The 27,283-nt window shown below is 41.9% G+C and overlaps 1 protein-coding gene across 1 annotated transcript; it reads right to left on the bottom strand.

Moving 5' to 3' along the window:
• Positions 1-841: 841 nt before the first annotated feature.
• On the bottom strand, positions 842-27,283 carry smpd3 (sphingomyelin phosphodiesterase 3). Its single transcript, XM_070831284.1, has 9 exons — positions 26,982-27,283; positions 24,469-24,720; positions 23,376-24,333; positions 11,413-11,488; positions 7,454-7,615; positions 6,142-6,231; positions 4,035-4,098; positions 3,405-3,573; positions 842-943 (listed from the first exon to the last, which is right to left on the bottom strand). Exons 1-9 carry the CDS (start codon positions 27,281-27,283, stop codon positions 842-844), a joined length of 2,175 nt encoding a protein of 724 aa, XP_070687385.1.

Raw genomic sequence — 27,283 nt, 5'->3', positions numbered from 1 at the left:
GTATCATATTATTTTTCTCCTTTTAGAAAGACTATTATTTTTTAGAAAAAAAGACACTTGTTGAGGTTCCTGGGACTGATGCGGGAGTAGTAAGGTGAAAAACAGCGGAACTGACTAATAGCCTTCGAGGAAGGAGCACGACACAAGGACACAGATGGTCAGTGTAAAGGCCAGTCAGTAGCTGTACGCTTCACTCTCATCACTTCAATGATGTGTTTTCCTTTTATACACAGTCACTAAAGAATGAGGATCCAACTGTCCCTGAAGGTAGAATCATAAAAAAAAAAGATCATACTTAAACTACAGCTAAAACAGATCCAATAAAAGGAGTGTGTGTACATTGGCTACATTAAACAATTCACTGTAAATAAAACCCTCTGGAATCAGTTCGGCAGGGAGTGTTGGAGGAGAAGAGTGGAAAGGCCAGGAGATATTCAACAGTCAAAGTGTCGATCAATTGTGTTTTTTTGTGTTATGTACTGCATTTAGTGTGTGTGTGTGTGTGTGTGTGTGTGTGTGTGTAGGTGTTTTACCCAGGAAGATGAATACCTTTCTGGCTTTCTAAACTGAATTCCCCTGCTTATCTCTCCCCTCCAGCATCTTTCTGTTTCATATCACTCCGCTGCTGCCATTCTCCTCTGCCTCCTTTATATCCATCATTCATCCACCGAGCCTTCCTCCGGTGATTCATCCGTCCATTTTGCTGCCCCTTCAATCCTCCGGCAGAGATGCGTTTTGTCTCTCCAAAGCAGCTCCATATCTGTAAATCTCCTCTCCCCTTCCTTGGCCGTCTGTCATTCCTCCATGGCAGTATTTTTTAAAAAAAGCTCAGGTGGTCAATCTAAGGCTCCTCTTCCCCGGTGGAAACAGCCAAGCGCATGGCCACAGACAGGTGGTCGGTGATGCCAGCCAGCTGGGTGACGAAGCTGAACTCCTCAATTTCCTGCAGGATGAGGAGGACAAGAGGACTGTCATTAAAAAATTAGGATCTCAGCTTTTATTCTTTAAAAGTTGGCCACTTAATAGCCGCGCAGTGAGTTGAAAAAATGTCACATATCATTATATTAAGTTTTTATAGCAAACACGCTCATGAACAGAGCATCAGGTTGCTGTTGGGCGAGTCATGTGCGGTAGGTGTATTGGAAATGTTTCACTGAACACTGAGGGTGATGGCAGGAGGGCTCGGGGGCGAGAAGCCCAACACGATGTGCTTAACAGCTTTGTAGTCTTTCAATCAATCAATCAATCTTTATTTATATAGCGCCAATTCATAACAAGCATTATCTCAAGACGCTTTCCACAAAGAGCAGGTCTGGACCAAACTCTTTAATTAAGAGACCAAACGATTCAGGAATTGAATTGATATTACACATACTACATCTGATGATCCATTGATAATGTAACAAATATGGCAACACTTAACAATAATTCCCCTGTTTAGCACTATAACACACTATAGTGTAGATATAAGCAGAGGTAAGTCTGTATTAATGTGTGTGTTATTATTATTATATTAACAAACACTTAAAATGTTGTTATAAGTGCGTATCCACTGCTTTTACTTGTCTAAACGGAGGGAGGTTAAAGTACAGAGTTACCATTATTTTGCTACTTGGCCAAAAGTATGTGGACATGAAATGTCGGATGACAAGTCTTGGCTTGCAGTTGGCATTCCAGTTCATCCCATCAAGACGTTTGATGAGGTGGAGGTCAGGGCTGTGCACAGTCCAGTCAAGTTCTCCCACAGCTTGGAAAAAACATTTCTTTATAGGCCGGGGCTTTTTACAGCTTGTCATTCCCATGACTGGTGTCAAACAAAGACACATCATTGTCTAAAATGTGGGATGGAGCTTTAGCATTTCCTTTTGTTGGAACTAAGGGGAACTGCCCAAACTTGAGAGACTTGAGACTTGAGACTTGAGACCATGGCAATCAAAGGAAGACCATAAATTATGTGGCCACATGGGATACTTTTCGACTGCTGCTGTTACTTCCAAGCTGTCACTTTTACTTCAGTTTTCATGTGTTCACCGAAAGTCGGCACGAGGCAGCTGAACCAACAGAAACAACACATGATGGGTTTGAGGTTTGTTTGTGAGGAACCAAAACAACAACACACGGTATCTGATGAGATTCACTTCCAGTCGGCGTCACTGGAAATCACGTTACAGTTACTGCGTTCTGGCACAAGGTGGCATCAGGTGGCTGTGGTTTAAAGGCACACAGAGCGAGTCAGACGGAGACGGAAAATTCTCCATGTAAATGATGTGATTTGGTTTTCCAATCCTCTCCAATCCCTCACACAGACAGACAGCCATGACAGCGCTGCCCTTATTCCTCCTCCCCACCCCCCCCGGTTTGTGTTGTTGTGTTCCATTGTTCACCTCTCTAGCTTTTAATGCCTTCAAACCTTTTTATCCTTTTAAGAAGTCAAACATTCTCCTCTGGTAAGAGATCGTTTCACTGGCTTACCGTTATGTTTCACATGGCTCAGGAAAACAAGCAATGACAAGTGTCTTGTTCTTACACTAAGTTTCTGTGATTAGAGACACAGTAATCTTAACCTACTAGCAGACTTCTTGGTGTATGAGTCATATATGATTCCAAAACATTTAGGAAAAGAAGAAACAGGGATTCTGACGCAATGTTAGAATCACTTGTCTACTGCTCTTAGTTACAACGGTGTAGCTCATACCGTTTATATTATATTGCTTTATATATCCCAGTAAACGGCCTCCTATGATTCCACATCTATCTTATCCACAAATCAAGCCCCACAACATCCACGTTTGACAGCATGCACAAAGCTGCATTACAAGAACTGACTCAAAATCCATTTTGCTTTCTACATTACAATTCAGATTTTGCCCTACTTGGTGAAGTTCCCAGCCTAGAATTTGGGACCCTATGTCTCATGCAGATGATTAACATGGGAACAGTAGAACAAATGTGTCTGATACACAATATTATGCTTCATTTTTTCAAACTTTATTCAAATATTTGCTATTGTTCCTTGTGAAGTAATTTGCACAAACATGCAGAATTTAATATTACCTTTTAGTGGAGATCCTAAAGTTTTCAAAGAAACCTGTTTTGCTGAGGGGTGGAGGGTCTGTATGCTAAATAGAAAGCAGGAGCCAGGGGACATTTAGCTTAGCTTAGCATAAAGGCTGGTCACAAGGGGAGACAGCCAGTGTGGACCTGTCCATGGGTACAAACCTCTCCCCACCAGCACATCTAAAGCTCACTTACTAACACATAATACCTTGTTTGTTGGATTTGTAAGAAAACTAAAAAACAAAACTGTTTGTGAAACGGCATTTTTTTTACATTTCGTTTTTTTGTAAAGATGAAACCACCAGCTAGCTGCTGTGACTTGGTGTCAATCCTAAACTAAACCATACCACTTTCCAGTCCTGCTGCAGGCCCTCGTCGCTGTAGAGGATGTAGTCAATCCGCCGTCCGTTGCCCTTCAGTGGGATCTTCCTCCCTTTCTGACTGCTGGCAGGACACTGGCTCTTACTGGGAGGAAACACCAGGTACTCCTTCCTCCCTTCCTCGTTCTCCATCACTCTGACAGAGACACACAGGGACGGGAAAGGATCAGTGCACCGAAGTTTGAACAGAGAGAAAGAGAAATACAGAGGGGGACAAAGCATGTAGCCCTGGGGTCCAAACGCAGGTAAAGTGATGAAACATTAAGATCTGAATCATAACGTTACCATTTACAGTAAAATCAAGAAAGAGTGCACTGGACTACAGTGTGATGCTTAGGTCAAAGGTCAGTCTGTCCATACCATCCAAGATATTATCAATCAATCAAGCAATCAATCAATCAATCAATCAGTCATAATTTTCTGGTGCTGTTAATACCTACGAAGTCTAAACCTGCTTCTGTATATCCAGTAACAAAGGTGTCTTCCTGGCTGTTGTAGCTTTGCACAGAAGTCAGTGCAATGAAAAACCAAGTTAGTGTAGCCTGTGTGTGCGTGTGTGTGTGTGTGTGTGTGTGTGTGTGTGTGTGAGAGACTTACTTTTGTAAACTTTCAGGTGAACTGACCTCGTCGTCATAAAGGCCACTGGGATCCAGTAAAGTACCTGTTGAATGACACATTTAAATGCATCACGGTGCAGACAGACTGACACATTTACTGCCAAATCCACACTGGTCATTTCAGTACATGCCCCCACCCCCCATGAATGTAGTTACATAGGGACAATAAGAGAAGCTTTATTTTCCTGTACAACCCTCCCCCACACTATGACGACCAGCTTCTCCCTTCGAGTAAAATGCAGCTTTCCAACTGTGGCAAAGGAGGTGTCGGTTGTTCGGATGGCATTGTGTCTCTGCCTCCACAGCTCTCTATAACAATCCAACAGCTGGAGAGAAAGTAGCTCTCAGAAAGCCTTTTGACAACGATGACGTGAAGCTGTGGGCTGGATAATGTGTTTAAAATGCCCCGTATGGAGAGAGCAGCACTCTGAAGTTACTCCAGTCAATTCACAAGCGTTGGGAGCTCTTATGAAAAGTAGGCGTCTGATACACAGCCGGCACTTTTCACAAGTCTAAGAGCAGGTTTCAGATCACTGAAACAAAGATGGTGAGGTGTTAGGCAGGCACACTCAGACACGCAGACTGGCTGCTGCCTGTCTGCTGCACTGCTTTCGGTTCACAACGGAAAGTGGAGATGTACACGAGATTCCCCCGTTTAAGGTGATTAACGTGACCTCCCTTTCTCTGTCGTCACAAATTCTGGCATCACCTGCAAGCTGTGGTGAATAGTATGTGTGGGGAAGAAACGTTTGTTCTAAAAATAACAGGAAGCCACAGTTACTGCACTTGTTGGGTTTGTGGTTTGAGGTTGGCAGGTTTAATCTGCCATCAAACGTGGACTCAAAGGCAGCACGAAAAGAGCCGTGTGAGTTATGAGAGGAGAGGATGATCAATGGCGACTGTTTCTCACTGAGACGTTTCATTGTCACGGTTTCTGTCCTGCTGTTTTTATTCCGTGATCTCAAGTCTCAAGTGGTACCTGAGGCGAGACAGACGCAAACCTTTTGATCCATCTCTGTGTCCGTAAACCTCAAACCACAACAACAGTTTCTTCCCATCTGGCCTTAATGTTTTGCACAATCCTGCAAAACCTGTACAGCTCTTCCTTTTTAAAAAAAAAAACACACGTTCTACGTTTTAATACTTTACATAGTTCTTATTTTAAATGTTTCTATTTTATAGCTATGTTTCTTGACTTGCAGTACTTGCTTTTTCTTAGTTTCTCTCCCCCATCCTCTTCTTTGTATGTGAAAACTTCTCATTCTGATTCTGAAGCTGGCTTTAAATTCCCACGTGATATGAATGCAGCACAAGCCCTGCAGTTAGTCTGTGCGTTTGGCTGGTGGGCTGGCCGGCACCAGGAGATTTCTGGAGCTGCAAGTGTTCGGCACATTTCATGAAATCTATCAACGAACCGCCTGTACAACATCTGACAATAGCTGGCAGCCTGGCTCTCTGCCTGCCTTTTCTGGCTCGCTATTGTATTCATTTGGGTCTAATCTTCTTTGGGTAAGCTTTATGAGATGAGATAATCTTTCTTCCTTTGCTTTCATTGATTCATTGATCCATTCTTCTCGTCTCGCCTCCCTCTTCCCCTCCTGTCTAATAGCAACTGAGCGGGAAGCGCAGATCTTTCCCCTTGGTTCCCTGTGCAAAATGTCCCTGTCCAAATAAATAAGCCCTTCTCTAAACGAGCCCTTTCACTCTGTCCTGCCCACACTGTCCCTGAAATACCGCTGGCCTAAATAACGCTTCACATCCAGACCAAAACCCTCCAGTCTTTACGTCACTAAAGCCCATGTATCAGCGCGCTGTACTGGGTGTATTTTAATTCACACAGTGGGTGCATCCTGATTTAGCCCGACAGAGCCAGATTATAGTCGGCTCTGCTCTGCATGCACTATATGGATCACCAGATTTCCTGAGCCACTGAAGTTCTGTGTGGAAAGCGGCGCCTGCATTTCAAAATGTAATGTTCTTATTAACATAGAGAACTACACTATATATGATGTCTGACTGTGTCTCCAGAGGAACAAGTGACCGTGCTGGTTCACATTTGTGTGTGTGTGTGTGTGTGTGTGTGTTACCCAGAGCCCATGGTTTGTCCTCCCCTGGCCCCAGGCGACATGGGTCCTTGTATTGAGTAAAAAGTGCATGCTGCTGCTCCAGCTTGTCCTCTGGGAAAACACAAGAGCGCACACACAGAAGTATTTTACACCCACAGTCACAGTTTCAGTGTAAACCTGACAAAAGAGTAACACATTTCTCATCCTATCTTTTGAAGATGTTACATGAGTCATTCCTTCATGGGAACAGGGAGTGATAAGTCACTAAGCATGAATGAGCAGGAAACCAACTGATGTGGAACATTCTTGTCTGGATGAAGTTTATATATACTTCTACCTCCGACTAATCAATTATCCAATCTTAGAGTTTTCTCTGTTTTTTTAACTTCTGTAAGAATACAAGAAAAAAGAATAACAATAACAGTAAAAAATGACAATCCATTGTCAATAAGAATTCTACTTTAGATTGTATTAAAAATCGACTGTAAATCTTTGGCATTTTGTGTTCATTTCAGCTTTGTTTTAGTCGACTATTATTTTGTAAAATAACTCTTGAAATACTTTTCTACGTGATGAAAGTTAGTGGACACAGTAGTGTCATTGTCATTAATGAAGTTATTCATGTAATTAATTTAACACAGCAAATGAGAACATAAAAACAAACTGTTTTATTGATTGATTGATTTATGTTTTTCTTTATTATATAACATATTATTTGATTTATTTTCTTTTTCTTTATCTCTTTACTTGATTTTGATCTTATTTAGTCATTTTAAACATTTCATACGCACATAGTGTCACACAAAACTTCATGACACAGATATCTGTGGTGAATAAATCATGCTGTGCTGGAGTTGTGCAACACGCTTTCATTTAATGGTGAACCTGGATAAAGGTGTGCCATGTAGCCTTTTCGGTGAATTAACATCAGTCCTATTATTTAGTAACCGTGGTATTAATCTTCTCACCGAAACAGAAATGAGTTCCACCTACTTGTTGGAAAAGCAATAATCTCACCATAATGTGTCACTGATGAGTCACATGCTTCTACATTGTAGGTCTCCATCAAGCTTTTACATTAATGGTAAATATGTTAATACTTTATGAGTTTCTTCTATAAAAACCCTGGCACCAGGCAACTATCCAGTGTCAGGGCTATAACAGGTCTTACATACTCTACTCTAAATTATACATTACACAGCTTCCTGGGTTTTATACATTATTTGTGGAAGAGATATTGAGAGATGGAACCTGCGTAATGTTTATGCGTAAACTGATTGGTATGAAATAAAAACTATAGTTTAATATTGAAGCAGCCCTGACTAGTGTGTACCTGAAGAACAGTTATCAAAGTTGAGGTCTCCCAGGATGACATCAAAGGCCACCAGGTCTTCCAGCACCTTCTCTCCTGCAGGCGGCTGGGATGTGGACTGGCGAAACTCAGCCCCCCACTGCAGCAACAGGTCCAGCTGCTCACAGCGTATAGATGCATCACCTGGTAGATAGTGCAGTGTGTGTGTGTGTGTGTGTGTGTGTGTGTGTGGTAGAGAGAGGGAGGGAGGGAAAAAAAAGGGGGTAAAGGGGGAGAGGAAACAAATGAATGCAAAGTATTTGTCTTGCAGTCACCCAAGCATGTCACATGGAGAGCAGGTCTGTGTTTTATTTAAGACCTCACAGCTTATTTCATTATCAGTATCACATTTGTTCTCCATCCAAAATGTAGTAAAAGTGAAAATACATAAGAATCAGCATCATATAATTAAAGGTACCAAAAGTAATAACAGGTTGTTTTTTATAAGAATCACTTATTTCATAGCATAGTATTTTAACTATGGAGGCAAGTGAGTATCACTAATGTTGCAGCTGCTAAAGGTGAAGCTAACTGTTACTACTTCATCTACTGCTGGGTAGCTTCACCTAAAATAATATATCGCTATTCATTAGTCGATCAGAATTGTAGTTAAGTAGGTTTCAGTATTTGAATAAATGTACTCAGTTAGTTTCCACCCCTGCACCTCAGGATATGAACAAACACGGTACGATACAGAGTGTAACAATCCAGCATAATGCGACAGTCTCATCTGAAAACATTGGTTTCCCTTTTATATGATGTCAGTCTAGTCGACAACACACACACACACACACCCTTTATGTCCTTGGGCAAAGCTCCCATTTTTGTACTGACAGTTATTGTTTCTTCCCTTACTCAATGGTATTTATTGATGTAGTTATTAAGTTTATTTATTATGCCACTAATATTAGTGAGATAATTTTAAGTCATTTCGGTGCTAGTTTGCTTTGGCAGTGTCTTCTTGTTTCCACTCCTGCCAGTAAATCTGATAAATTAGAGTTGGGAGGGAGAAGGGAGGAGGTGAATAGAGGGAGGCGGTAGGTGAGAGCGTGTGAGAGAGAAATAACAGCTGAACAGTGGAGAGTGTGAGAAACAAAGAGGTGTTAAGATATTGGTGGTTGAGTAGGTGGCTTTGGCTTTGATTACTCTCCAGCTCAAGTACATGTGAAATGCAATGTTTCTTTTTTTTTTGTGTTACCGGATCCTTTAGAGATAGATGGAGCTTCGGGTTGTGGGGGTGTGTTTGCTGTACGTTTGCCTGTGTGTGTGTGTGTGTGTGTGTGTGTGTGTGCAGGCTTGTTTGTTTCAGCTTGGCTATCTGTGTGTAGACACTTGCCTGGTAAACTTGGATGATGTTTGTCTAAAACTGAATAATAGAATGATTAACATGTTTGGAACTCAACAAAAATCTTTTTCTCATAGAGAACCAATGAATGCAATAACAGCCATAGCAGGCTCCTCCACATCCAGGCCTTCTTTTACCCAACTCTGGAGGATGGCTGCACACGTATCCGTTGCTTCCAACACTAGAACTGTTAAATGTTGCATAAAGGCAGTCTTAGTCGATTCATCCATCTGGTAGTTTCCAAGTTAAAAACCGGGAAGTTCTACTTGAGTGGATGACAGAATGGTAAGTACGAGCAGGGAATTTGTTTTTGTTCCAATGAATTGTGAAGTTCCCCCTCAACACGTGGTGACAACTGGCATGTTTAATGTTGGTGGTAAAAGTATGAATACAGTTTTGTAATGCTGAGGTGTGCAGTAATGACTATATCGGATTACTGTATGACAACTGTTTTCTAGTTGATGAGCACTATTTGCACTAGTAGGTTTGGCTGCAACAACACTGTGTTTAATCCTCTGTAGACCATCTCATTTTAACCCTTTCATGCACAGAGGCCACTGCAGTGTACAGCTATTCAAAAGCTGTTTTCTTGTATGTGCATGAGTTTTGATGGTATAGTTGCACATCAGCCACTACAGTGGATGCTGCTGCATCATCTCATACACTGCTGCCTAGTGGGAAGCCATTGCAAGTGAAAAAAAAGAGAGTGTAACCAAGATGGTCGACAAACACCAAGTTGCTCACTTTTTTCTGTTCAAACCTTCTATGAAAAGAGACCATGCAGGTAAGAAAAATATGGTGACATCAAGTAACATCTAAGGAGTCATGCAATTGCTACATTTTCCAAGTATTGATTTTATATTGGGAGGAAATTATTGTCCACTGAAATGTACATCATGCATCACTGGCTCTATTTCAACTACTGGACATGTAAATATATCTTTATAAAATATGGGTTGAAAAGAAAAAAAGTTCAAATCTTGTTTTCCATGAATAAAGATGAATAAAAACACTGAATCCTGACTGAGGTAAGGATCATAATTCATGCATGAAAGGGTGAAGGGAGGAGGTGCAGTTTTATAGCCTGGTTCCAGACCTGTGACCTACATCTGAAATTCTTTCACCAAGTGAAATACGTCTGCTGCTGCGATCATTGACGACCCATTTGTAAAAACAACCAGCTTGTCAGTAACGTGTAGGCTAGAGTAAGAACGGGGATGTCACCTTATTGTGTTCAGATGGGCACGACAAACGTTGCGTTAAGTGTTCCATCCAAGTGCACCACAGCGTATGTGGCGAATGTGGCATCAGTGGGATAAGTCGGTCTCAAACAAATAAAAAACATAATAACCTCCCATCCTAAACAGAAATCAGCTCACATGATTAGACGTTAGGCTGAATAATCATGTGAAATCAAACCGCAAAGCTTGTTATCAGAAGAACACAGCTTTATCAGCTAGTATTTCTATCAAAATTAGATTCTTTTTTAGGTAGAATTATCTGTGAAACACCTCTCAGACACCATTATTTGGACATTAAAACTCATGGGATAAGGATTTCTTGAATCAAACTTCATTCCACACCTTATATAGTTACTTCCATACAGTACTAACAGTCTTTAAATATGGGAAAAAATGTATAAAACAACAAATCCAATTTTACACCTCAAAGAGAGCCAAGCCCAGTGGAATGAAAGACTTACAGCAGGCCTGGTGCATCGTAACACATCATAAGACTAAATGCTGTATTGTTTTTAGCTATGCTGTTGGGGGTGCTTCTTGTGTAATTATCTACAAAGTGAAAAAGAAGACGGACACGCATCCTTACTAGTCCTGCTGCTACTACTGATGCTAGCACCAGCACATTTGTGCGGCACCACTGGATTATTAAGTTCAGTGTATGTTCTGTATTTTTAGTCAATCACACTGCATCACGCATCTTGCCTCAAGCAGGAGAGATAACGCGAACACAACCTTCCTCTCAGAAAAGAATCAGGTCTCTGTGCTCCTCCCCCTTTTTTCCTCTATTCCTCCAGTCTTACCCCCACATCCCACTCCCCCCACCCCGCCACCTTCCCTCCTCCACAAAGGCTTTATGTTTGATGTATCTTTAGAAACAGTCCAGGCACTGCTATATTTAGGCCTGTGAGAAGCGTAGGAGGAGCCCAGAATAGCATCCGCAGGGGGGAGACGTGTCTTTGGTAAAAAATGAGGGAGGCATCGACTGGAGGCTTTAAATAGGGCTGTGACGCTATAAACAGCTTGAGCCAGTCGCCATGGGAACAGCGGGAGGAGGCAAGCAGGGGTTTTGATGCACCCATTTATCTAGCTATGTGGACATACAAATACACACTCTCATAGAGGGCTGTATGTGTGTGTGTGTGTGTGTGTGTGTAGCTGGATGGTTGTAGCTGTTTGGCTGTTCTAGACACACACACACACACACACAGAACTGAGATGTTCTCCACTCATCTTACAAAAGCGCCCTGAAAAGTGACAGACACCACCATGGAAATCACATGAATACATTTATGTGTGTGTGTGTGTGTGTGTGTGTGTTTGAGAGACTAAGAGACAGCAAGAACATGCAACCGTACCTTCTATGGCGTGGAGGTGCGTACACGTGAGATATCCCACGACCCTTTGCTCCTGATGGGAGGTGCCCACGTGAACCTGCAGGGGACCAGAGACAAACAAGACACGATGTCACTCCGCCGCGCTGTGACGAGCCACATCAAAGCCCACTTAACAAGTGTGTTTGTGTATGTAAAGCGTGCCAGGTAACAACGCCGCCAATTAGATCATACAAGGTGAAACTTTATTGATCCCTGTGGGGAAACTGAGTCATTACAGCAGGAGCATCACTGTGGTGTGATACAGAACAGCAGTGGGCCGAGAAAATGAATGAAAGATATATACCACGTGAAAATATAGTAAAGCAAACTGCTGCAAACTGCATCCACCTAAACAAACAAACAGATAAATAAATAAATGAGACGTGATTATGTAATCCCGTCTTCTCTATTATGTAACTATGACATACCAGCGCACCATTGCTAGATCTGTATCTCATAATTACAAGACAGCTATCTCATCATTACCGTACAATCGTGAGATCCTTATCTTGTCAAAATTCAGCAATTATTCCATTATTTCATAATTACACAACTGTAATGGTGGAATTAAACAACCCCTATCCATAAGACACACGATCCGTAACTCAGAATAATTCGATCATAATGATAATGACATAATAATGACATGCTTATGAGATGAACCTACCTTAATTTCATAATTATGGAATAGTTTGCTTGTAATTACCAGATTTGTATCCTGTAATCATAAGATAATTTCCCTGTACTTACGAGAACGTTTTTTTCTTACTTTTACTAATTGTGAAATATTGTTATATCATTTATTTGTCTTAAAAAAATGCAGTGTGGTTCCATAAAACTTAAGTGAAACACATTTAATGACACATCAGACAGATATGAGAATATGGAGGAAACATCTAAAAAGTCTTGTCACATGTATAAAAAAGTGTGCACCATATATGCATCAGGTTATAAGTACACTGTTGCCCATAACGTTGGAATAAAATGTTTTTTTACCTCTTCTCATGAAATGATTGTGACAATGTGATTTATTCTTGATAAATAAAGTGTGTATCTTCTCAACTTTATTGGAAACTCTTCCAAACATATCACAGTGAAACTTAAATGAACCTTTGCAAACTGTGGATTCAGGCTTTAACTAAATTGGGGGTATTGAACAATTATTCCAACTTTGTATATATATATATATATAAGGTTTTTTTTTTGTAATTACAGATGCACCCAAAAATAAAATAAAGAAATGAGATAGTAAATTTTAGTCCATCTCTTGTTCTGGTGATAACGCTCACGTGGCTACATATGTGAAATATATATGTCATTTTTCAAAACGAGTTTGCATGCGCTCCTCTGCCTTTGCACTGATTGTGCTCTGATAGGTGATTGCAGGCTGCTACAGCTGGAACATTAGCATGTACTTTGCTGCAGTTGACTGATGGAGTTAAAAAAAAAAAAAGCCAAGATGCAGCGAGCACTGCTGGAAACCTGCTGTCCTCTGTGAGCCCCGTTGTCTCTGCTGATCACCATCCAACATCCACACGCAGTGTTTGCCTCTTGTCTTCAGTTTCGGCCATACACTAGCACTCACAGCACATATTTGTGGAGTGAATAAATATCTGTTATGAAGCACCTGTCAGGCAGGCTACACAAATATTCTATATTCTGTGTATGCCTCCAGCTTTAGCACTTAGTGCTCATTGTAGTGTTGCTTCTTCACATGTCAATCAAACAGTATCCAGCCTGGTCTTTTTTTCCCTCCTGTTGTTGAGTTTAGTTTTATTTAGGTGCCGATCCTCATTTTGGATTTTTTTTTTTTTTATCTCCAACCAAATTTGAGTAAATTGTCAGAACAACTACTGGATGGATTGAAATTAAATTTGGCACAACACTGCAGTACAGGAATTCTCGTCCCCCTCAAGATGAATCAATCCTTTAGCTATACCCGTTTATCCTTTACAGGGCTACGAGAGGCTGGAGCCGACCTCAGGTGACAGTGACGGGCACACGTATGCAGGCATGGAAAGAACATGCAAAGTTCACACACAAGTTTGCATGTGTGGAACAAGTTCAAAACCAAAACCCTCTCAGTGTGAAATCAGTTCCAACCACTGTACCACAATTCTATTATTCATAATAAGATCCAGGGTTATATCACGTAGACATGTACAGAGCCCTTGGTATTTCTTACTGCACTAATGGGAAATAACAAGTAGCCAAAAAGCATTTCCCTACATAAAAATAGTGTTGATTATTATTTCAAGAAAGAAAAAAAATGTTTGACTTCCCTCCCTTGCAGCCTTGACATTTTATGCTGCATTATGAATGATCTGCCATGGTCCCAGGGACATGGAACATTTTTTTATCAGCAGGAAAGAATGTCCACTACTCGCTGTGAACAAACGGAAAAATGGAGGTGCGACTCTTGAACGCCAATATCATCTGCAACAACATCTGGTATTTTCACATCACGGTCAGGTCCGTGAAATAACACGCCATCATCAAAAGACTTGTTTGGACCAGAATGAGAAAGATTGAGAAAAGTTACTTATTCAAGTAGTATTCATTCTTTGTGGCTGTGTTGTCTGAAATGCCCAATTCAAATGTTCTGCACAAGAGGCAGTCTGACTCAATCAGCGTGAGCTAAACATGGAGCAGAACGATTCTAGTTTTTCAACATGTCCTCGTAGACTTTATGCATTTTTCAGCACTTCTTCTCGACCCCCATTTTTTTCGTTCCCTCAGTGGCAGAGCATAAACAAAGCTGCGATGAATTGAACATTGAACACTTGAGATTTAATCAGACACCTTTAGCATCAGATGTCCTTCAGCAGCACTGAAACAAGACGCACAGAGCGAGGCTGAAGCTGGCAGCTCTGAAGTGCCGGTGGGTGGACGCAGACTGATGATGAGGAGGAGGAATAAAGCTTTGCAAACAAAGAGAGACAGTGATTGTGGGGTGGATGCACATGCATATATGAGACTATAGTAATGCTGTAATAGTAATACTTTTACATTTGCTATTCTAAAAGCTTGCTGTCTGGCTTTTTCAGGAATAGCACTCCTGATTCTGACGTGTTTATTTTTTGTGTTTAACAAGAGAATAGCTGGCCTTTTTCCTCCCCGTTCCTGCAGGTGTGTTCTGGTTTGCTCTCAGAGTCCAAACCCTCTGGGAGTTAGTTTAACTGGTGACCATAAATTTCACCTCGGTGTAAGTGTCAGTGTCTGTGGCTGTCTGTATACGTGAATATATGCGTTGTTGTGTGCTGTGATGGAAAGGGGACTTACCCTGAGAACTGGAATTACAACCCACGCCCATGTGACCCTGTCCAGAATAAGGTGGTATACTGTAGGTGATGCATGGATAAATGGATGAAGAGGTCACTAGTATTGAGCAGAGAAACGAGCGCCACCTGTAGAAACTAAAACTTCAGCAAGACAAAGTCCAAGAAGAAGGACATGACAGCAGCACTCTGACTGACAGGTGCTCTCCGCTCTCCCTGGTAAATGTCCATGTCCTACTTTCCAATATGCCTGTGCTATGTGTAAGGCTTGTCATGGTCTTGCTCCACTTTCTTTAAATGAATTTATTAACCCTTGTATGATGTTCGAGTTTGTGGACCCGATTTCATCTGTTTTTATGGTCTTTATCAAAAGAAAAACTATACAATTAATCATTTTTTCAAACTCAGACTCATCAATATGAGTCAAGGCCAATGAGTCTGAGTTTGAAAAAATAATTTATCGTATCATTTTGCTCTTGATACAAAAACGAACACCATCACCATACAAGGGTTAAACAGAATGCTGACAGTGGCACCAGTGCACGTAGATGGAGCAAGTTCGGTGAATTGTCAATAAATATAATAAATATAGTAAAATATTGGAATGACCTACCAATTTAAATAAGGGGGTGCCATACATATATCACTTTTTAGACCCATCTCGACCATCAGACCTGCGGTCACTCTTAACCTGCCATGCTGTGCAATGCAACTCATTTGAAAAGAAGGAAAATGTCCCAAATGTCCACTGCATTCACCTATTTCCTTGTAAAACTGCATGTTGCATTTACAATTATGGAAAAACACATGGTCAATTGAACATTGAACCACAAAGTAACAAGATCTAGTGGTTAGTTCTAGTGGAAATTTGAGGTTGAGGTTGTTACTCACAAGATTTATTAATGTTTTGCAATAATGAATTTGTTTAGTTGGGGGCAACATAACAGGCCGTAAACACAACAATGACTTTTTATCCCTCTATAAAACTGTATTGAATTGAAAACAATGACCTATTAACACATTGTGCATACATGGAGCAACATCAGCGTCCATTTAAAGTCTTGCCTTGTCTAATATTCACTGTTTAAATCCTGTTTCAATCTCCACCAACAGCCAAGAGAAACATTCAGTTGCTCCGCTACATTCACCAGGTAGGTGCTATCTTTGTCTGTCTGCTAAGCTTTTTCACAAAACAGCTGCCTGCTGTTGTTGGAAACAAGGTTGGTGACACCAGCGAACACGCTGAAAGATGCTAAAAGGATCCGTACAGCTGTTGGAAAGTGCAGTTTGGTTGTGACTGTCTGCGGATTCATCACTACAAGGGACGCCTTTTGCATTTGCAGTGATTTGATCCATTGTTGATACACATTGTGGACTTGTTTTTCTTTAAAGTTATTACATTACAGCGATGAAGCTAGTGAAAAAAAAAGTTCAAACTGATCTCTGTGTGGTCAAAAGTAAGTTAACAGAAAAAAGAGAAGGTGACTTCTTTCGCAGTGACTTAAAAACATGATTGTTATATGATGTTTTCAAGTGCTTGTGCATAGTCTAAGATCAGTTCACCTCCAGTATAATAAAAACAAAACGCAGCATTTATCTCTCTGGTAATTTTAAAACACCCCACTAAGGAGGAGACTTTCATTTAGATAAATGGAAACTGACTGCCAATAACGGGATGGCTGTTTTGGCTTGGTGTCTAACGAAAAGTCCTAAAAGCCGCAATAAAGCATTAGCCTGATTGGCTTAACTTTAATGTCAAACAGAAAGCTTACATTGTAGACCGCACTGAAGTACAGTAAATACACCCCACAGCAAAGGCCATACATTTCCCTATGAAGATATGAAGAACTAATTCAATTGCTCCTAATGGAATGAGTTTTTTGGAAGGATGGGTGGGCTAAAAGAGCAGAAAGAAGCTGTCCAATTTTGTTAAACGCACCATCAGATGGTACATTAACTTTTCTAATAATGTTGCAGTAGATGTGAGTCCATGAAAACTGTGAGACTGTTGCTGATAAGAGGTGATCCAGGCAGACCGGCAGAAACCTGTGTGTGTGTGTGTGTGTGTGTGTGTGTTTAAGAAAGCTCACCAATTAACACCATATGTTGTTTTTCTATTCTGTACAAAACTATGTAAAAACTGCATCGCCTGCAAATGTATTATTACTTATTGGTCCTTAAAGGATTTCTTTAACATTTCCCAAAAGACTATTCCATTAAGTAATCTATACAAAATTCAGTTAAATCCATAAATTAATGTTAAAATTGTACATGTAGCATTAAAGCCCACACTTGTTTCGCTTACATGACTTTCATTCGTTCATTGCTTTTTATTTGTCACTTTGAGTAAATCTCACCAAAGGGATCATTAAAGTTTAATCCAATCATCTCTTCTTTTTTTTTTTTTTTTCTTAACTCCTGTCCTCATTCTTTCCTTTGCTGTTGCTCCTTTTCTCCCTCTTCCTTTGCCTCTGCTCTGCTCTTCTCTCTATCTGCATGCCAGGCTTTTTTTATTAATATTTCAGAAGCTTATCTATGCTTCAATAGGTGTGTGTGCACCCTAAGACTGACAAGAGGCCTGAGGGGATTCTGATGAGCATGTGTACGTGCGTGTATTCACTCATGCGGACAAGAAACAGTGAACTTTCAGTGTGTTTATACTGTCGACGGCCTGTGCAGAAGATGAAGTTCAGATGACGCCGACGCTAATTCGATTTCTGCATAGTGACGAGAAGAAACTCTTGACTGGAGGCAAATTATGCTGAAATGAGCTGAAACTGTTTTATTTCCATTTAGGCTCTGTTTGAGTAAAAATAATATTAATTGAAATTAACTGCAATTAAAAATAAAACAGAAAATGAGTCAGAATGCCGGATGAGAGATGCTAAAACTTCCCAAGACTTCCTCTCATTACAGGCCATTGAGACACATCTGAGTGGAACTGAAATGAGCTGTGTGAAACAATTTCACACCGGAAGCCTACCAAAGCAAGCTGAGTTATGAAAGCCTAATTATGAAAGCTCTAACGCTGCTGCAACTAATTACCTTAACTTTACCATCAGATGAGGAGTGAGCCGAGGTTTCACCTTGCATTACTCGCATGAGTTTGATTGCTTCACTTGAAAACCGAGCATCCAAATTTTTGTGATGACAAACAGGCAGCAGAGAGCAGCAGGATGACAGATGAGCTGGGAATGTGTTTGTCAGTCTTTCCATATGAACAAAACCACGGTCTTTTCATTGTAAGCTTGCCAGCAGTGCTATCTTTAGGGAAAGTAGTGTCATGCTGTAAATCCTCTGATAACGATTTACTTGTGGCTGGATGGAATCCCACCTGTAGCCGCCTGGCTTTTACTTGACTTCACTTGAAGTCAATCGTTCCTCAAAGCCGCATTCACTTCCCACGTTCCCATTCCTTACATACTGTATATCAGCGAGCTGTTTAAATCTTTCAGTCAGTCCCAGTCTAGTTCAATTCAAGCCTCAAGTCAGCTGAAACAAACTCAAGCCAAGTTCAGGGTCAATACACTCAACTCAAGTCTTGGGTCAAGTCCAATTTGAAGAAGACGCTTACAGCATGTCAATCCAAGAACATAGAGAGCTGGAGGCTGTTCCCCCGTGACGAATGGGCTCAGATTCCTGAGGAACACTGTCCTACTGAACCTGGTGTCTGGCTAAGCATCATGTTTGCTGCAGGTCATAACAGCAATAGGGAGCTCTACTAGGTACTGAAGATGCTTGTCAAGAAGGGGTTAAATATGTTTGAGACAGCAGTAGTCATTAAAAGTGGCATACTCTGTAAAATAAGTTGTGTGGAGCTATTTCAATTGTTCTTGGAGTTTGTAAGTTTCTAATTTTGCAATACACCTAGTTTCATTTTGAGTGCAACTAAGTCTGACTCAAGTTGAGTCTCAAGTTTACCACCATTATTTTTCTATAATGTATTCAGTATAATAGAAGTAAGGAGAAATGTGTCCCTTTACACAAATTATTATGAGCCACGGTGTCTAAGCCTGAAGAGTATATGGTCTGGTAGAGGTGAGGTGCCCTGAAACGTTTTGCATTGAGAGACAGGTTGAAATTCCTTCGGACGTGAACAGGACAGCAATTTGTGTCAATAAATTCAGTTGACCTTGATAGTGAGCAGAAGTCATTAAAGGCCAGGGGTGGATTTGGGCAATTTTCCCATTGATTACACACACACACACGTCTCCTCACGACTCTTCAACCATGCACTTAGTAGCTGAAATAATTATAAGAGGGGATAAATGTTGAGACTGAAAAGCTTTAATTACGGAGCCAGAGCTGGCTCTCTCTTTAGGGAAACATTTTTTGATTAATATTCTATCTCTGCCTCCCTCCCTCTCTCTCTCTCTCTCTCTCTCTCTCTCTCTCTCTCTCTCTCTCTCTCTCTCTCTCTCTCTCTCTCTCTCTCTCTCTCTCTCTCTCTCTCTCTCTCTCTCTCTCTCTCTCTCTCTCTCTCTCTCTCTCTCTCTCTCTCTCTCTCTCTCTCTCTCTCTCCCTGGTGCGTCACTTCTCCACACAACACAATTCAGATTTATTCAGCTGACCTGCTGCTGTTCTCCAGGTAAATACATCCATGGGGAAATTAGCAGAACGTGTGTGCCAAGTTAGATTTGCCAGAGAATTCATATAAGAGGGACATCATATAAACTGGTTATATTTGAAACAAACCAGACTGCGAGCAATAGCATAGGATGGCTGACATATGTAACTGACATATGATTAAGGTTATGGATGGATGAAGGTGTTGCAGTACCGCTCACAATTGTTTGACTGACAAGTAATATCTGTGATCAAGTAGAAAAGCATCACAGTAATGAATGCTTATTACCACACAGGAAATTGAAAAAGAAACATTCAAGGATCCTCACTTTAACAGTGACTTCTGACTAAACATCCTTGTGTGCATGTGATCTGACATTACCAACACAGTATCTGTAGCTGTGAAGAAAAACCCAGCGTGAACATCAGGTACATCAAATAAACTGGATCTAATGAGATGCACCCCAGCTGGCGGAAAAAGCAAACAGGAGTGTCGAGTAGTAATGAGTGAGAATGACCAAAGGTTCATGAAGGGGATGTGGGTTCACAACAAGATGCTTCCTTGGAAGGCCGCCAAGACGTCTGGAGGATGGAGAGGGGATAGGAACGAATAGCAGGCACATCAAAGCCTGCAGCCGGCCGGGAGACCTACTGTAGGTTTGAGGAGATGCTGGCAAACGCAATGCTGAACACTCTTCCAATGAAGAGAACAACATGCAAGTTGGAACCGAGCATACAGTAGTATGAAATAAACAGTGTGGCTCTAAAAGCTCATTCAGTAATCATAGCTGAGAGCATAGCACATGAAATGGCTCATAGCAGCGTCTCAAATGTCTGTTTCAACTCTGGCACGCTTGATTGACTAGCTTGGGTATTTGATAGCGATGCAACACAAACCCAGAAAAAACTGACCCATGAATACATTCCTCAATCTGTGTCAGTCTGTGGTAGTAAAGTGAATTTATTAATCATTTCCATTGTCTGAATCTCATATAATTCAATTGACAAAAAATACATCATCTTAGCAGTTGCAATTTCAACAAGCCAACTAGCCCACAGTCCAATGAAGAACCCTTTAACTGGTCACATCAATTCATTATCCAGGTAAATGTGAATCAGCCGCTCATATTGAATCTGAATCGGTCAGGTCGAAATGGTTTGGTGAAGACATCTAATGGAAAAGGAAGAAGAAAGCATTCCACCTAAACAAGAAATGGCTTGTTTGGTGCCAACGACTCATACGCAACAGCTATTTAAGACACTTCATCTGTAAAACAGCAACAGCAATTCTGAGCAGGAGACTGAATGAACCCTGGACAAAGACGTCAGCTGACTATGAACACCACAACCAGGAGTCAGTGAATGTTCGGACATTACATCTGACAACAAAGACGACTATATGATCGCTTGTTATCATGTTCTGTGATGACAACTGAGCCATCTCTCAAAACTCCCTCCACCAATAAAGACCATCCAAGTTGACATTTGCTTTGGATTAACTACTATTCCCAAGGTTGAGAATGGCCTTTCACGCTCACAATGGGTGCCATAATGCTTCTGGATGTTCCAACAGTTATTTTTCTCATAATGACAGCCTCAAATGTGTCTGCTTTATGTCCACAGCGATCCAGCAGTAAGACCGGGAGAAGCGAAGGTGTTACGGGTAAACAGAATGACACTTTGATGCCTGGGAAGCCGAGCGTGCCAATTCTTCACGTCCTCCTGACTAGTATGAAGACCAGCTAAAGAAGACACAGACATGTCAGTCATGCTGGGTTGGGAGACATGTGGGCCCAGAAGCGATCTAAATAACCATTTCCTGACATTAAGGAGAATCACCTGTTGTGTCATTGTTTGGTTCCCTTCTCTGTCACTCAGGAGTACGGACAGCTTGCATTGAGACACGTACTTGCCAGCTGGCTGGCAGCCAGCTTGTCAGAGGGACCTGGAGTGACCTCAAACACAAGAAGCCGGGGAAACAGGGATGTGAGGCCAGCTTGTGAGCCGCAGTGACAGTCAGCAGGCAGCAGGGCTAACAGAATGAGGCTGTCAGCATGCAAGCTGTGATGGAGTGTGTCTTTATTAGATGTAGTATATGTAAGGGCATGTACGGACACAAACAAATAGATGCTCACGCACACACACACACACACACACACACACATATACAGGTACCCGTCATCAGCAGCAGGTCACATAAAGCGGATCCGTCCCAGCAGGAACTGGATCAGATCCAGACTCATGTCCTGATGGTCACAGTATGTGGCTGATTAATGAACTCACAGACTGTCAACACTCATCACAGGGGCACACACACACACGAGCAGGTACACACACATGCACACACGCAAACATTGGGACATACACACACACAACCACTGCTCGCTCATCACTGATTCTTTGCACATAGTCTTTCTTTCTCTTTGTGTTTTCTTGCAGGACTGCAGTTGAAAAAAAGCAGGAATCAAACTCAGGAAACAGGGAAATGTCCACTAGTTGCCACTGTAGAAATCCCATCACTCTACGTGTAGCTCACATTAGCGCACTGTTAGCCATGTCATACATATTCTGCCTCCTTGGCTTGTATAGCAGTGTGAAAGCACATCCACTATGTATTAAGATTACATGTCTTGCCATATCTCCATGGGGTCTGTCTTGCTGCTCAAAGTGCCTAATGGACTCCATAACTTGGCAGACGTTAGAAGACCCTCATTGCTTCTGACTGCAATGGGAAATGTGACAGAGTGTCCCTCAGCTACTGTGGGGAGCAACTAGAATAACTCTCAAGTCTGCATAAATCACAAAATAATAAACAATTTTATTTTTCAGGGTCTCTAAATATAAAGACATTTTAGCAAAAGTAAAATGTCCCACTACTTTGATCTGTAGCTTTGGAAAAAACTTTAGAAATTTAGAGATTCATCAATAACAAATATGATCATTAGCTGCAGCTCTTAGCAGAATCACTTATCAGAATCAGAATTACTTTAATAATTACTTTAATAATCCCCCAGGGGGAAATTGCTTTTTGTTACACACAGCTCCAAAAGAATAAGAATAGGCAAGAAATCGGTTAGGAAAAGATGAAAGTTTTTACGAGTGGCAGAAAATTGGAAGTGAAACTATTTTACAATATGATGCTTTTGCTATACTATGGAGATCTACGGTCAGTACTGCACACAGCGACGCTCTCTCTCACACTCTCTTTCACATTCACATTCTCTTTCCCAAATCTATATTAAGTTCATTTTGTACAAATAGACTTAATAGGCAGATTCAATTACTGCTTGGCCAAAGTTACAGATAGCAGCGTCAGAGATGACAAGATTAGCTTTGGGCTGAAACGGCACCACGTGACGCTCAGAGCACACACACGCACACACACGCACACACACACACACACACACACACACACACACACACACACATTTCAGCTACAGGAAAAGCATGAAATTAGGCCCACAGTGACATTTAGTTCTAATTCAGCTCAGTTTGAAATGAAATGAAATGAGCAAAAAAGGATCTTTTTCCTGTTACAGCCTCACTGTAGAAAGATGAATTTAATGAAATCAAAAATGATTCCAGGAAAAAACGAGCTGTCACATCATGTTGTCCTGTAGTCTTGTCAAAGCCTTGAAAAAGTAGCCCTGTCTAAATGCACACAGTTAGATAAATGATAGACATTAGTTATGACATTTCTTAAATTGTTCTCTACATTGACCTCTCAGCAATAAAAACTTTGTGAAGCTGTTGTCTGTGTCTGTTTGTCTGTCTGTGTTCTTGGAGCAGTAATCATATTTTTTCCACGAGGAATCTGATTGAAAGTATTACAGAGCTTCGGGTCACCTGTGTGCACTCTTTTATTGCTTTCCAGATTGTGTGGGTGTTGTTCTTTAAAGGAATAGTTTGACATTTTGGGAAACGCATAAATTCACTTTCTCACGGGGAGCTAGGCGAGTAGGTCGATACCGCTCTCATATCGGCCTGTTCAACATGAGGCTGAATCCAAGAGGTGTGTAGCTTAGCTTAGCCTAACACCAAAAGTGCTACAGTAAAAACAAGAAGAAAAGGAGGTAGAGGATGTAAAGTAAAATATCTGACCTTGGCAAACAGCACTCCCTTGGCTGCTAGTGCGTCCTCCCCTCTCCCATTGGGGTAGCACTCGTACCGTGCGTCTAGGATTGGATAGCGGCTGGCCAGCATCAGCCCGCTGTTCAGGAATTTGAACCTTGAGCAGCAGCCTTTCCAGCCATACCGCCCAACATCGCTCAGCACGTAAGGGAAGTAGCGATGCAACTGCCGCCGCAGTCTAGTCGTTGATCCGTGGTCAAACACTTCCTGTAGAGCCAGGAAATCCAAATTGGCAGGGAAAAAGGCAGAGATCTCATGGTCGAACGTCTCATCTCCGTGGCGGCGTTTTCGTCCAGGGCGTTTAAAGATTGATGTGCGAGGGACATGTGAGAGAGTATTGTTGGAGGATATCCCTACACCGCCATCACTTCCATGGCAGCGAGCAAGGGATTCTCTGGAGGCAGTCATGCTGCCTGTGTCTCCCCCTGCCTGCTCCCCAGGCCGATGGTTCCCTGTTTCGGCCACGTCTTCCTGGGGGTCTGGCTCCGGGGCGCTGATGCTGATTTGAACCCCTGAGGTGTGAAGTGGGCAGTCTGTGGATGGTTTTGGCTGGGTCCCTTCCCCATGCATGGGGCAGTCATGATGGCCTTGGCCAGTATGAGCCCCTGTGGAATGCAAGGGGCAGTCTGGAGCTTCACCTGAGGTGTGAACGGGACAGTCTGAGCTGCTGTTAGTCCCTGCATGGTGGAGGGGGCAGTCTGCTGTCATGTCTGCTCCGTCTGGGTGAAGAGGGCACTCAGAGGAGCCATGGTCTACTACAGAGGGGTGAACGGGGCAGTCAGTGGCACCTGAGGGGTGAATCGGGCACTCAGTGAGGGGTTCGGTTTCGGTGTCAGCTGGGCCATTGGTGGTGTGTGTTTGTTCTGGACGATGGTCCAGAGAGGAGGTACGCCGGAAACCTGTGGCAAGGCTGCTGAAGGATGCCGCACTGATGAACAGAAAGAAAGAAAGAAAGTAAGGAACATTCAAAATGTATTTGTTTGATTGATGTTCATTACAAGAATACATGCTTTTACTACTGCTCAGACATAAGCAGAAGAGCTCAGGAGCTAGCTCTCCTCACCTGATGGAAGTGTTGGTTGGGGAGTCGATGTAGATCTTAATCTGAGGCCGACTGGCACCATTACGGATCCTCTTCCCCACCTCCCGGGCTCTCCTGTGAGTGTCTGACAAGTTGTTGAACCTGGCCAGGGAGTCGGGCAGCAGGCAAACATTGGCACTGGAGAAACAGAAGCTTCTGCCCTGTGGCCTCCATTCCCCGATCCCAACACCCCCTGGCCCAGCCTGGCCCTGCTCGGCTTGGTGTTTGTCTGGTCTGCACAAGGTAAGCAACAAAATACTGTATCAAATCAAACAGAAGCTTTGGAGCACCCAAACATTCATCTCATGTCTGTATGCTAAATATCAAGGTAAAGCCAAGCAAGCCTGGCTCTGCCCACGGGTAAAGGAATTTGCCTTTCAAGAATCGGAGAGTTAAAACAACAGTTTGTGGTTTTGTGGGACAATCTGTGTTCGAATAACTTGGTGGAGTCTCGGCTGGTTGCCTGGCAACCTCACAAAAAAGCCACTGTTACTGCTACAGTAAACTGAGCTAATCAGATTCACATTTAGCCTAATCCTCAATATGTGCAAGTATCATATTTATTTGAACACATGACATGAACAGTATTACTGTAATACTGTAAAACCTGCATCCTTTAATGCATTAGAATCTTGAATTTCTTCTTCAGCAAAGTGCTGTAACAATGTGTTTGCACAAAGACAGGCATATGCAACTGCATGGTTTCCACTGGTCTACCCCCAGATGTATTTATATAAAGACAGTTTTATGGAAAACAGTCCAATGAAATACTCTAGTCAATATCATGAATAAAACTGGAAACAAAAACGCTGGTAAGCTTATCAGGGACAATTACTTAATCAAGTATTAAGTAATTGTATCATGATTCCGTCTTCATAGGCTCCCTTCAGTCCTCCCAGCTCCCTGATATAGCATAAACATGACAGCATTACCCTGCCTTATTAGTTCAAATTTACTTTACAGACTGGAAAGTCAGTTAAGAGAGCCTGATATTTCAGTGCCTAGAGTGACTGAAATGAGTTGAGAAGCCATATCAATATTACAATACATACATATTGTTTTTAGGCATGTTGTGAAATAGGACGAAAGAAATGACTAACTTTACTTTTTCTTAATTTGAGAAGCTTTATGCATATCTAGATGATAACGTGGGCATTCTCTGCACTAACTTACACTAATGATGGTAGAGGTAATTAGTTTTCCACATTGTTTCTGTTGTTGGTGTTGCCCTTATCACCAAATTGTTGTTTTCATTTCATTCTTTTTTTCTACCCAAATCTGCTCTTGCTGCACACACACTCCATTTTCTGCCTCTTGAAATCTCCAAACCTTGTGAATGACTGGCTGTAAGTGATTTTGATGCACAATTTAGGCGAAAAATTGACAATAAAACAGGCTGTTTCCAGAAGAGTTAGTAGGTAAATAAGAAGCAAGGACCAATGATGACAAAGTAATTGGCAACAGTCAAGTGTATAATGTGAGAATACTACTGGTTTAGGTCATGGCCATTAGTTTTATTTATTTCAACTCTGTTTCTGAGAAACCACATTTTGTCAAATCCTACAATATTGCCATTGCACAATATAATATGCACAAACTAAAGCTGAAACAACTCAAAATGCTTCTTGCAGTTGAGAAAAAATGCTGACAAATGAATCCAAAATTGACCCAGAATTCAACTTGATCTAGTATAAAGCACTAAATGTGTGACAGAGTTTCTAGAAAACTCGATCTAGTAAAGTGAAGGTCGTGGTCTGGGTTTAACAATGAAAAAACAGTGACTCCAAGCACAAAACCCCTGTATATTATATCAATATTTAACTGAAACTATAACCTTTCCCCAACCTTAACCAAAGTGCTTTTTCTGTTGCGATGGACCTCGTGGTTCCTCGTGAAGGGAATTTTGTCATCTGCCCCTGTACCCATTACAAGTGTGCTGACTGTGCAAGCACTGGAAAAGCAAAATGGATGGGTGTTTTTAGGAGAAGCTGTGCAAAGAGATCCATCACTTCCCACAACTTCAGAATTTGTCTTTAACCCTTGTGAGTTTTAAAAAAAGAAATGTTATGTTACGGTGAAAATCAAAGTCAGTGAAGTCACCATATATGGTTTCTTGCCGGTCTGTCATGTAGCCTGATTGTCGCTGATTGGCTTGGAGAAATCTTGTAGTTCTACTGCCTCATGGTGAGGCAAGGGGCACTTAAGTTACCAAATATGGTCCCTTCCCCAATAAAGGGTTAAGAGAATTCAAAGACACTCAAATGGCGTCAAACTCCTGTAAGGTAAATCACCCCAACCATCTGCATCTGCATTAATTATAGTCAGAGCTTTCAGTAACACAGATATGTTTTTCGTCTTTGAATGCAAAAAAGACATTTCTAAAAGACGAGGTGTCGATGAAGACCATCATAGGATCTTATCTTATCTTATCTTGTCAATGAGCACAGTGAAACTTGAAGGTGAATTGACTTCACTTCACCAAGGTCCACACTAACCTGTGGTAGGTGTACAGGTACGGCTGGCGGATGGCCTGCAGGGGAGCCCAGATGATGAAGCCCAGCAGGGCAAAGGGCAGGGAGGCGAGGAGGAGGAGCAGGTAGAGGGGTGCAGAGATCAGGACACACAGAGTGAGGATGGAGCACGGGTCCTGGGAGCGCTGGCGCTTCTCCAGTGAGGTGGCCACGCAGGAGCCCAGAAGCCGGTCCAGGAGCCAGTAGCAGGGGAACACCAGGCTCCACGACAACCCATCCAGGAAGTGCAGACAGGCACTGGAGTAAGGGGTGGTGTGGAGGACCAT

The sequence above is a fragment of the Pempheris klunzingeri genome, chromosome 5 (assembly GCF_042242105.1).
Source record: "Pempheris klunzingeri isolate RE-2024b chromosome 5, fPemKlu1.hap1, whole genome shotgun sequence".
Classification (NCBI taxonomy): Eukaryota; Metazoa; Chordata; class Actinopteri; order Acropomatiformes; family Pempheridae; genus Pempheris; species Pempheris klunzingeri.
This window is presented reverse-complemented; position numbering and strand designations above follow the sequence as displayed.

Coding starts and splice junctions, on each gene's coding strand:
- smpd3 (XM_070831284.1), bottom strand. CDS start 27,283: ATGGTCCTCCACACCACCCCTTACTCCAGTGCCTGTCTGCACTTCCTG. Junction 7,616..11,412: donor GCACCTCCACGCCATAGAAG/GTACGGTTGCAT, acceptor ACTATCTACCAG/GTGATGCATCTATACGCTGT. Junction 3,574..4,034: donor TCACCTGAAAGTTTACAAAA/GTAAGTCTCTCA, acceptor TGTCTCTGTCAG/AGTGATGGAGAACGAGGAAG.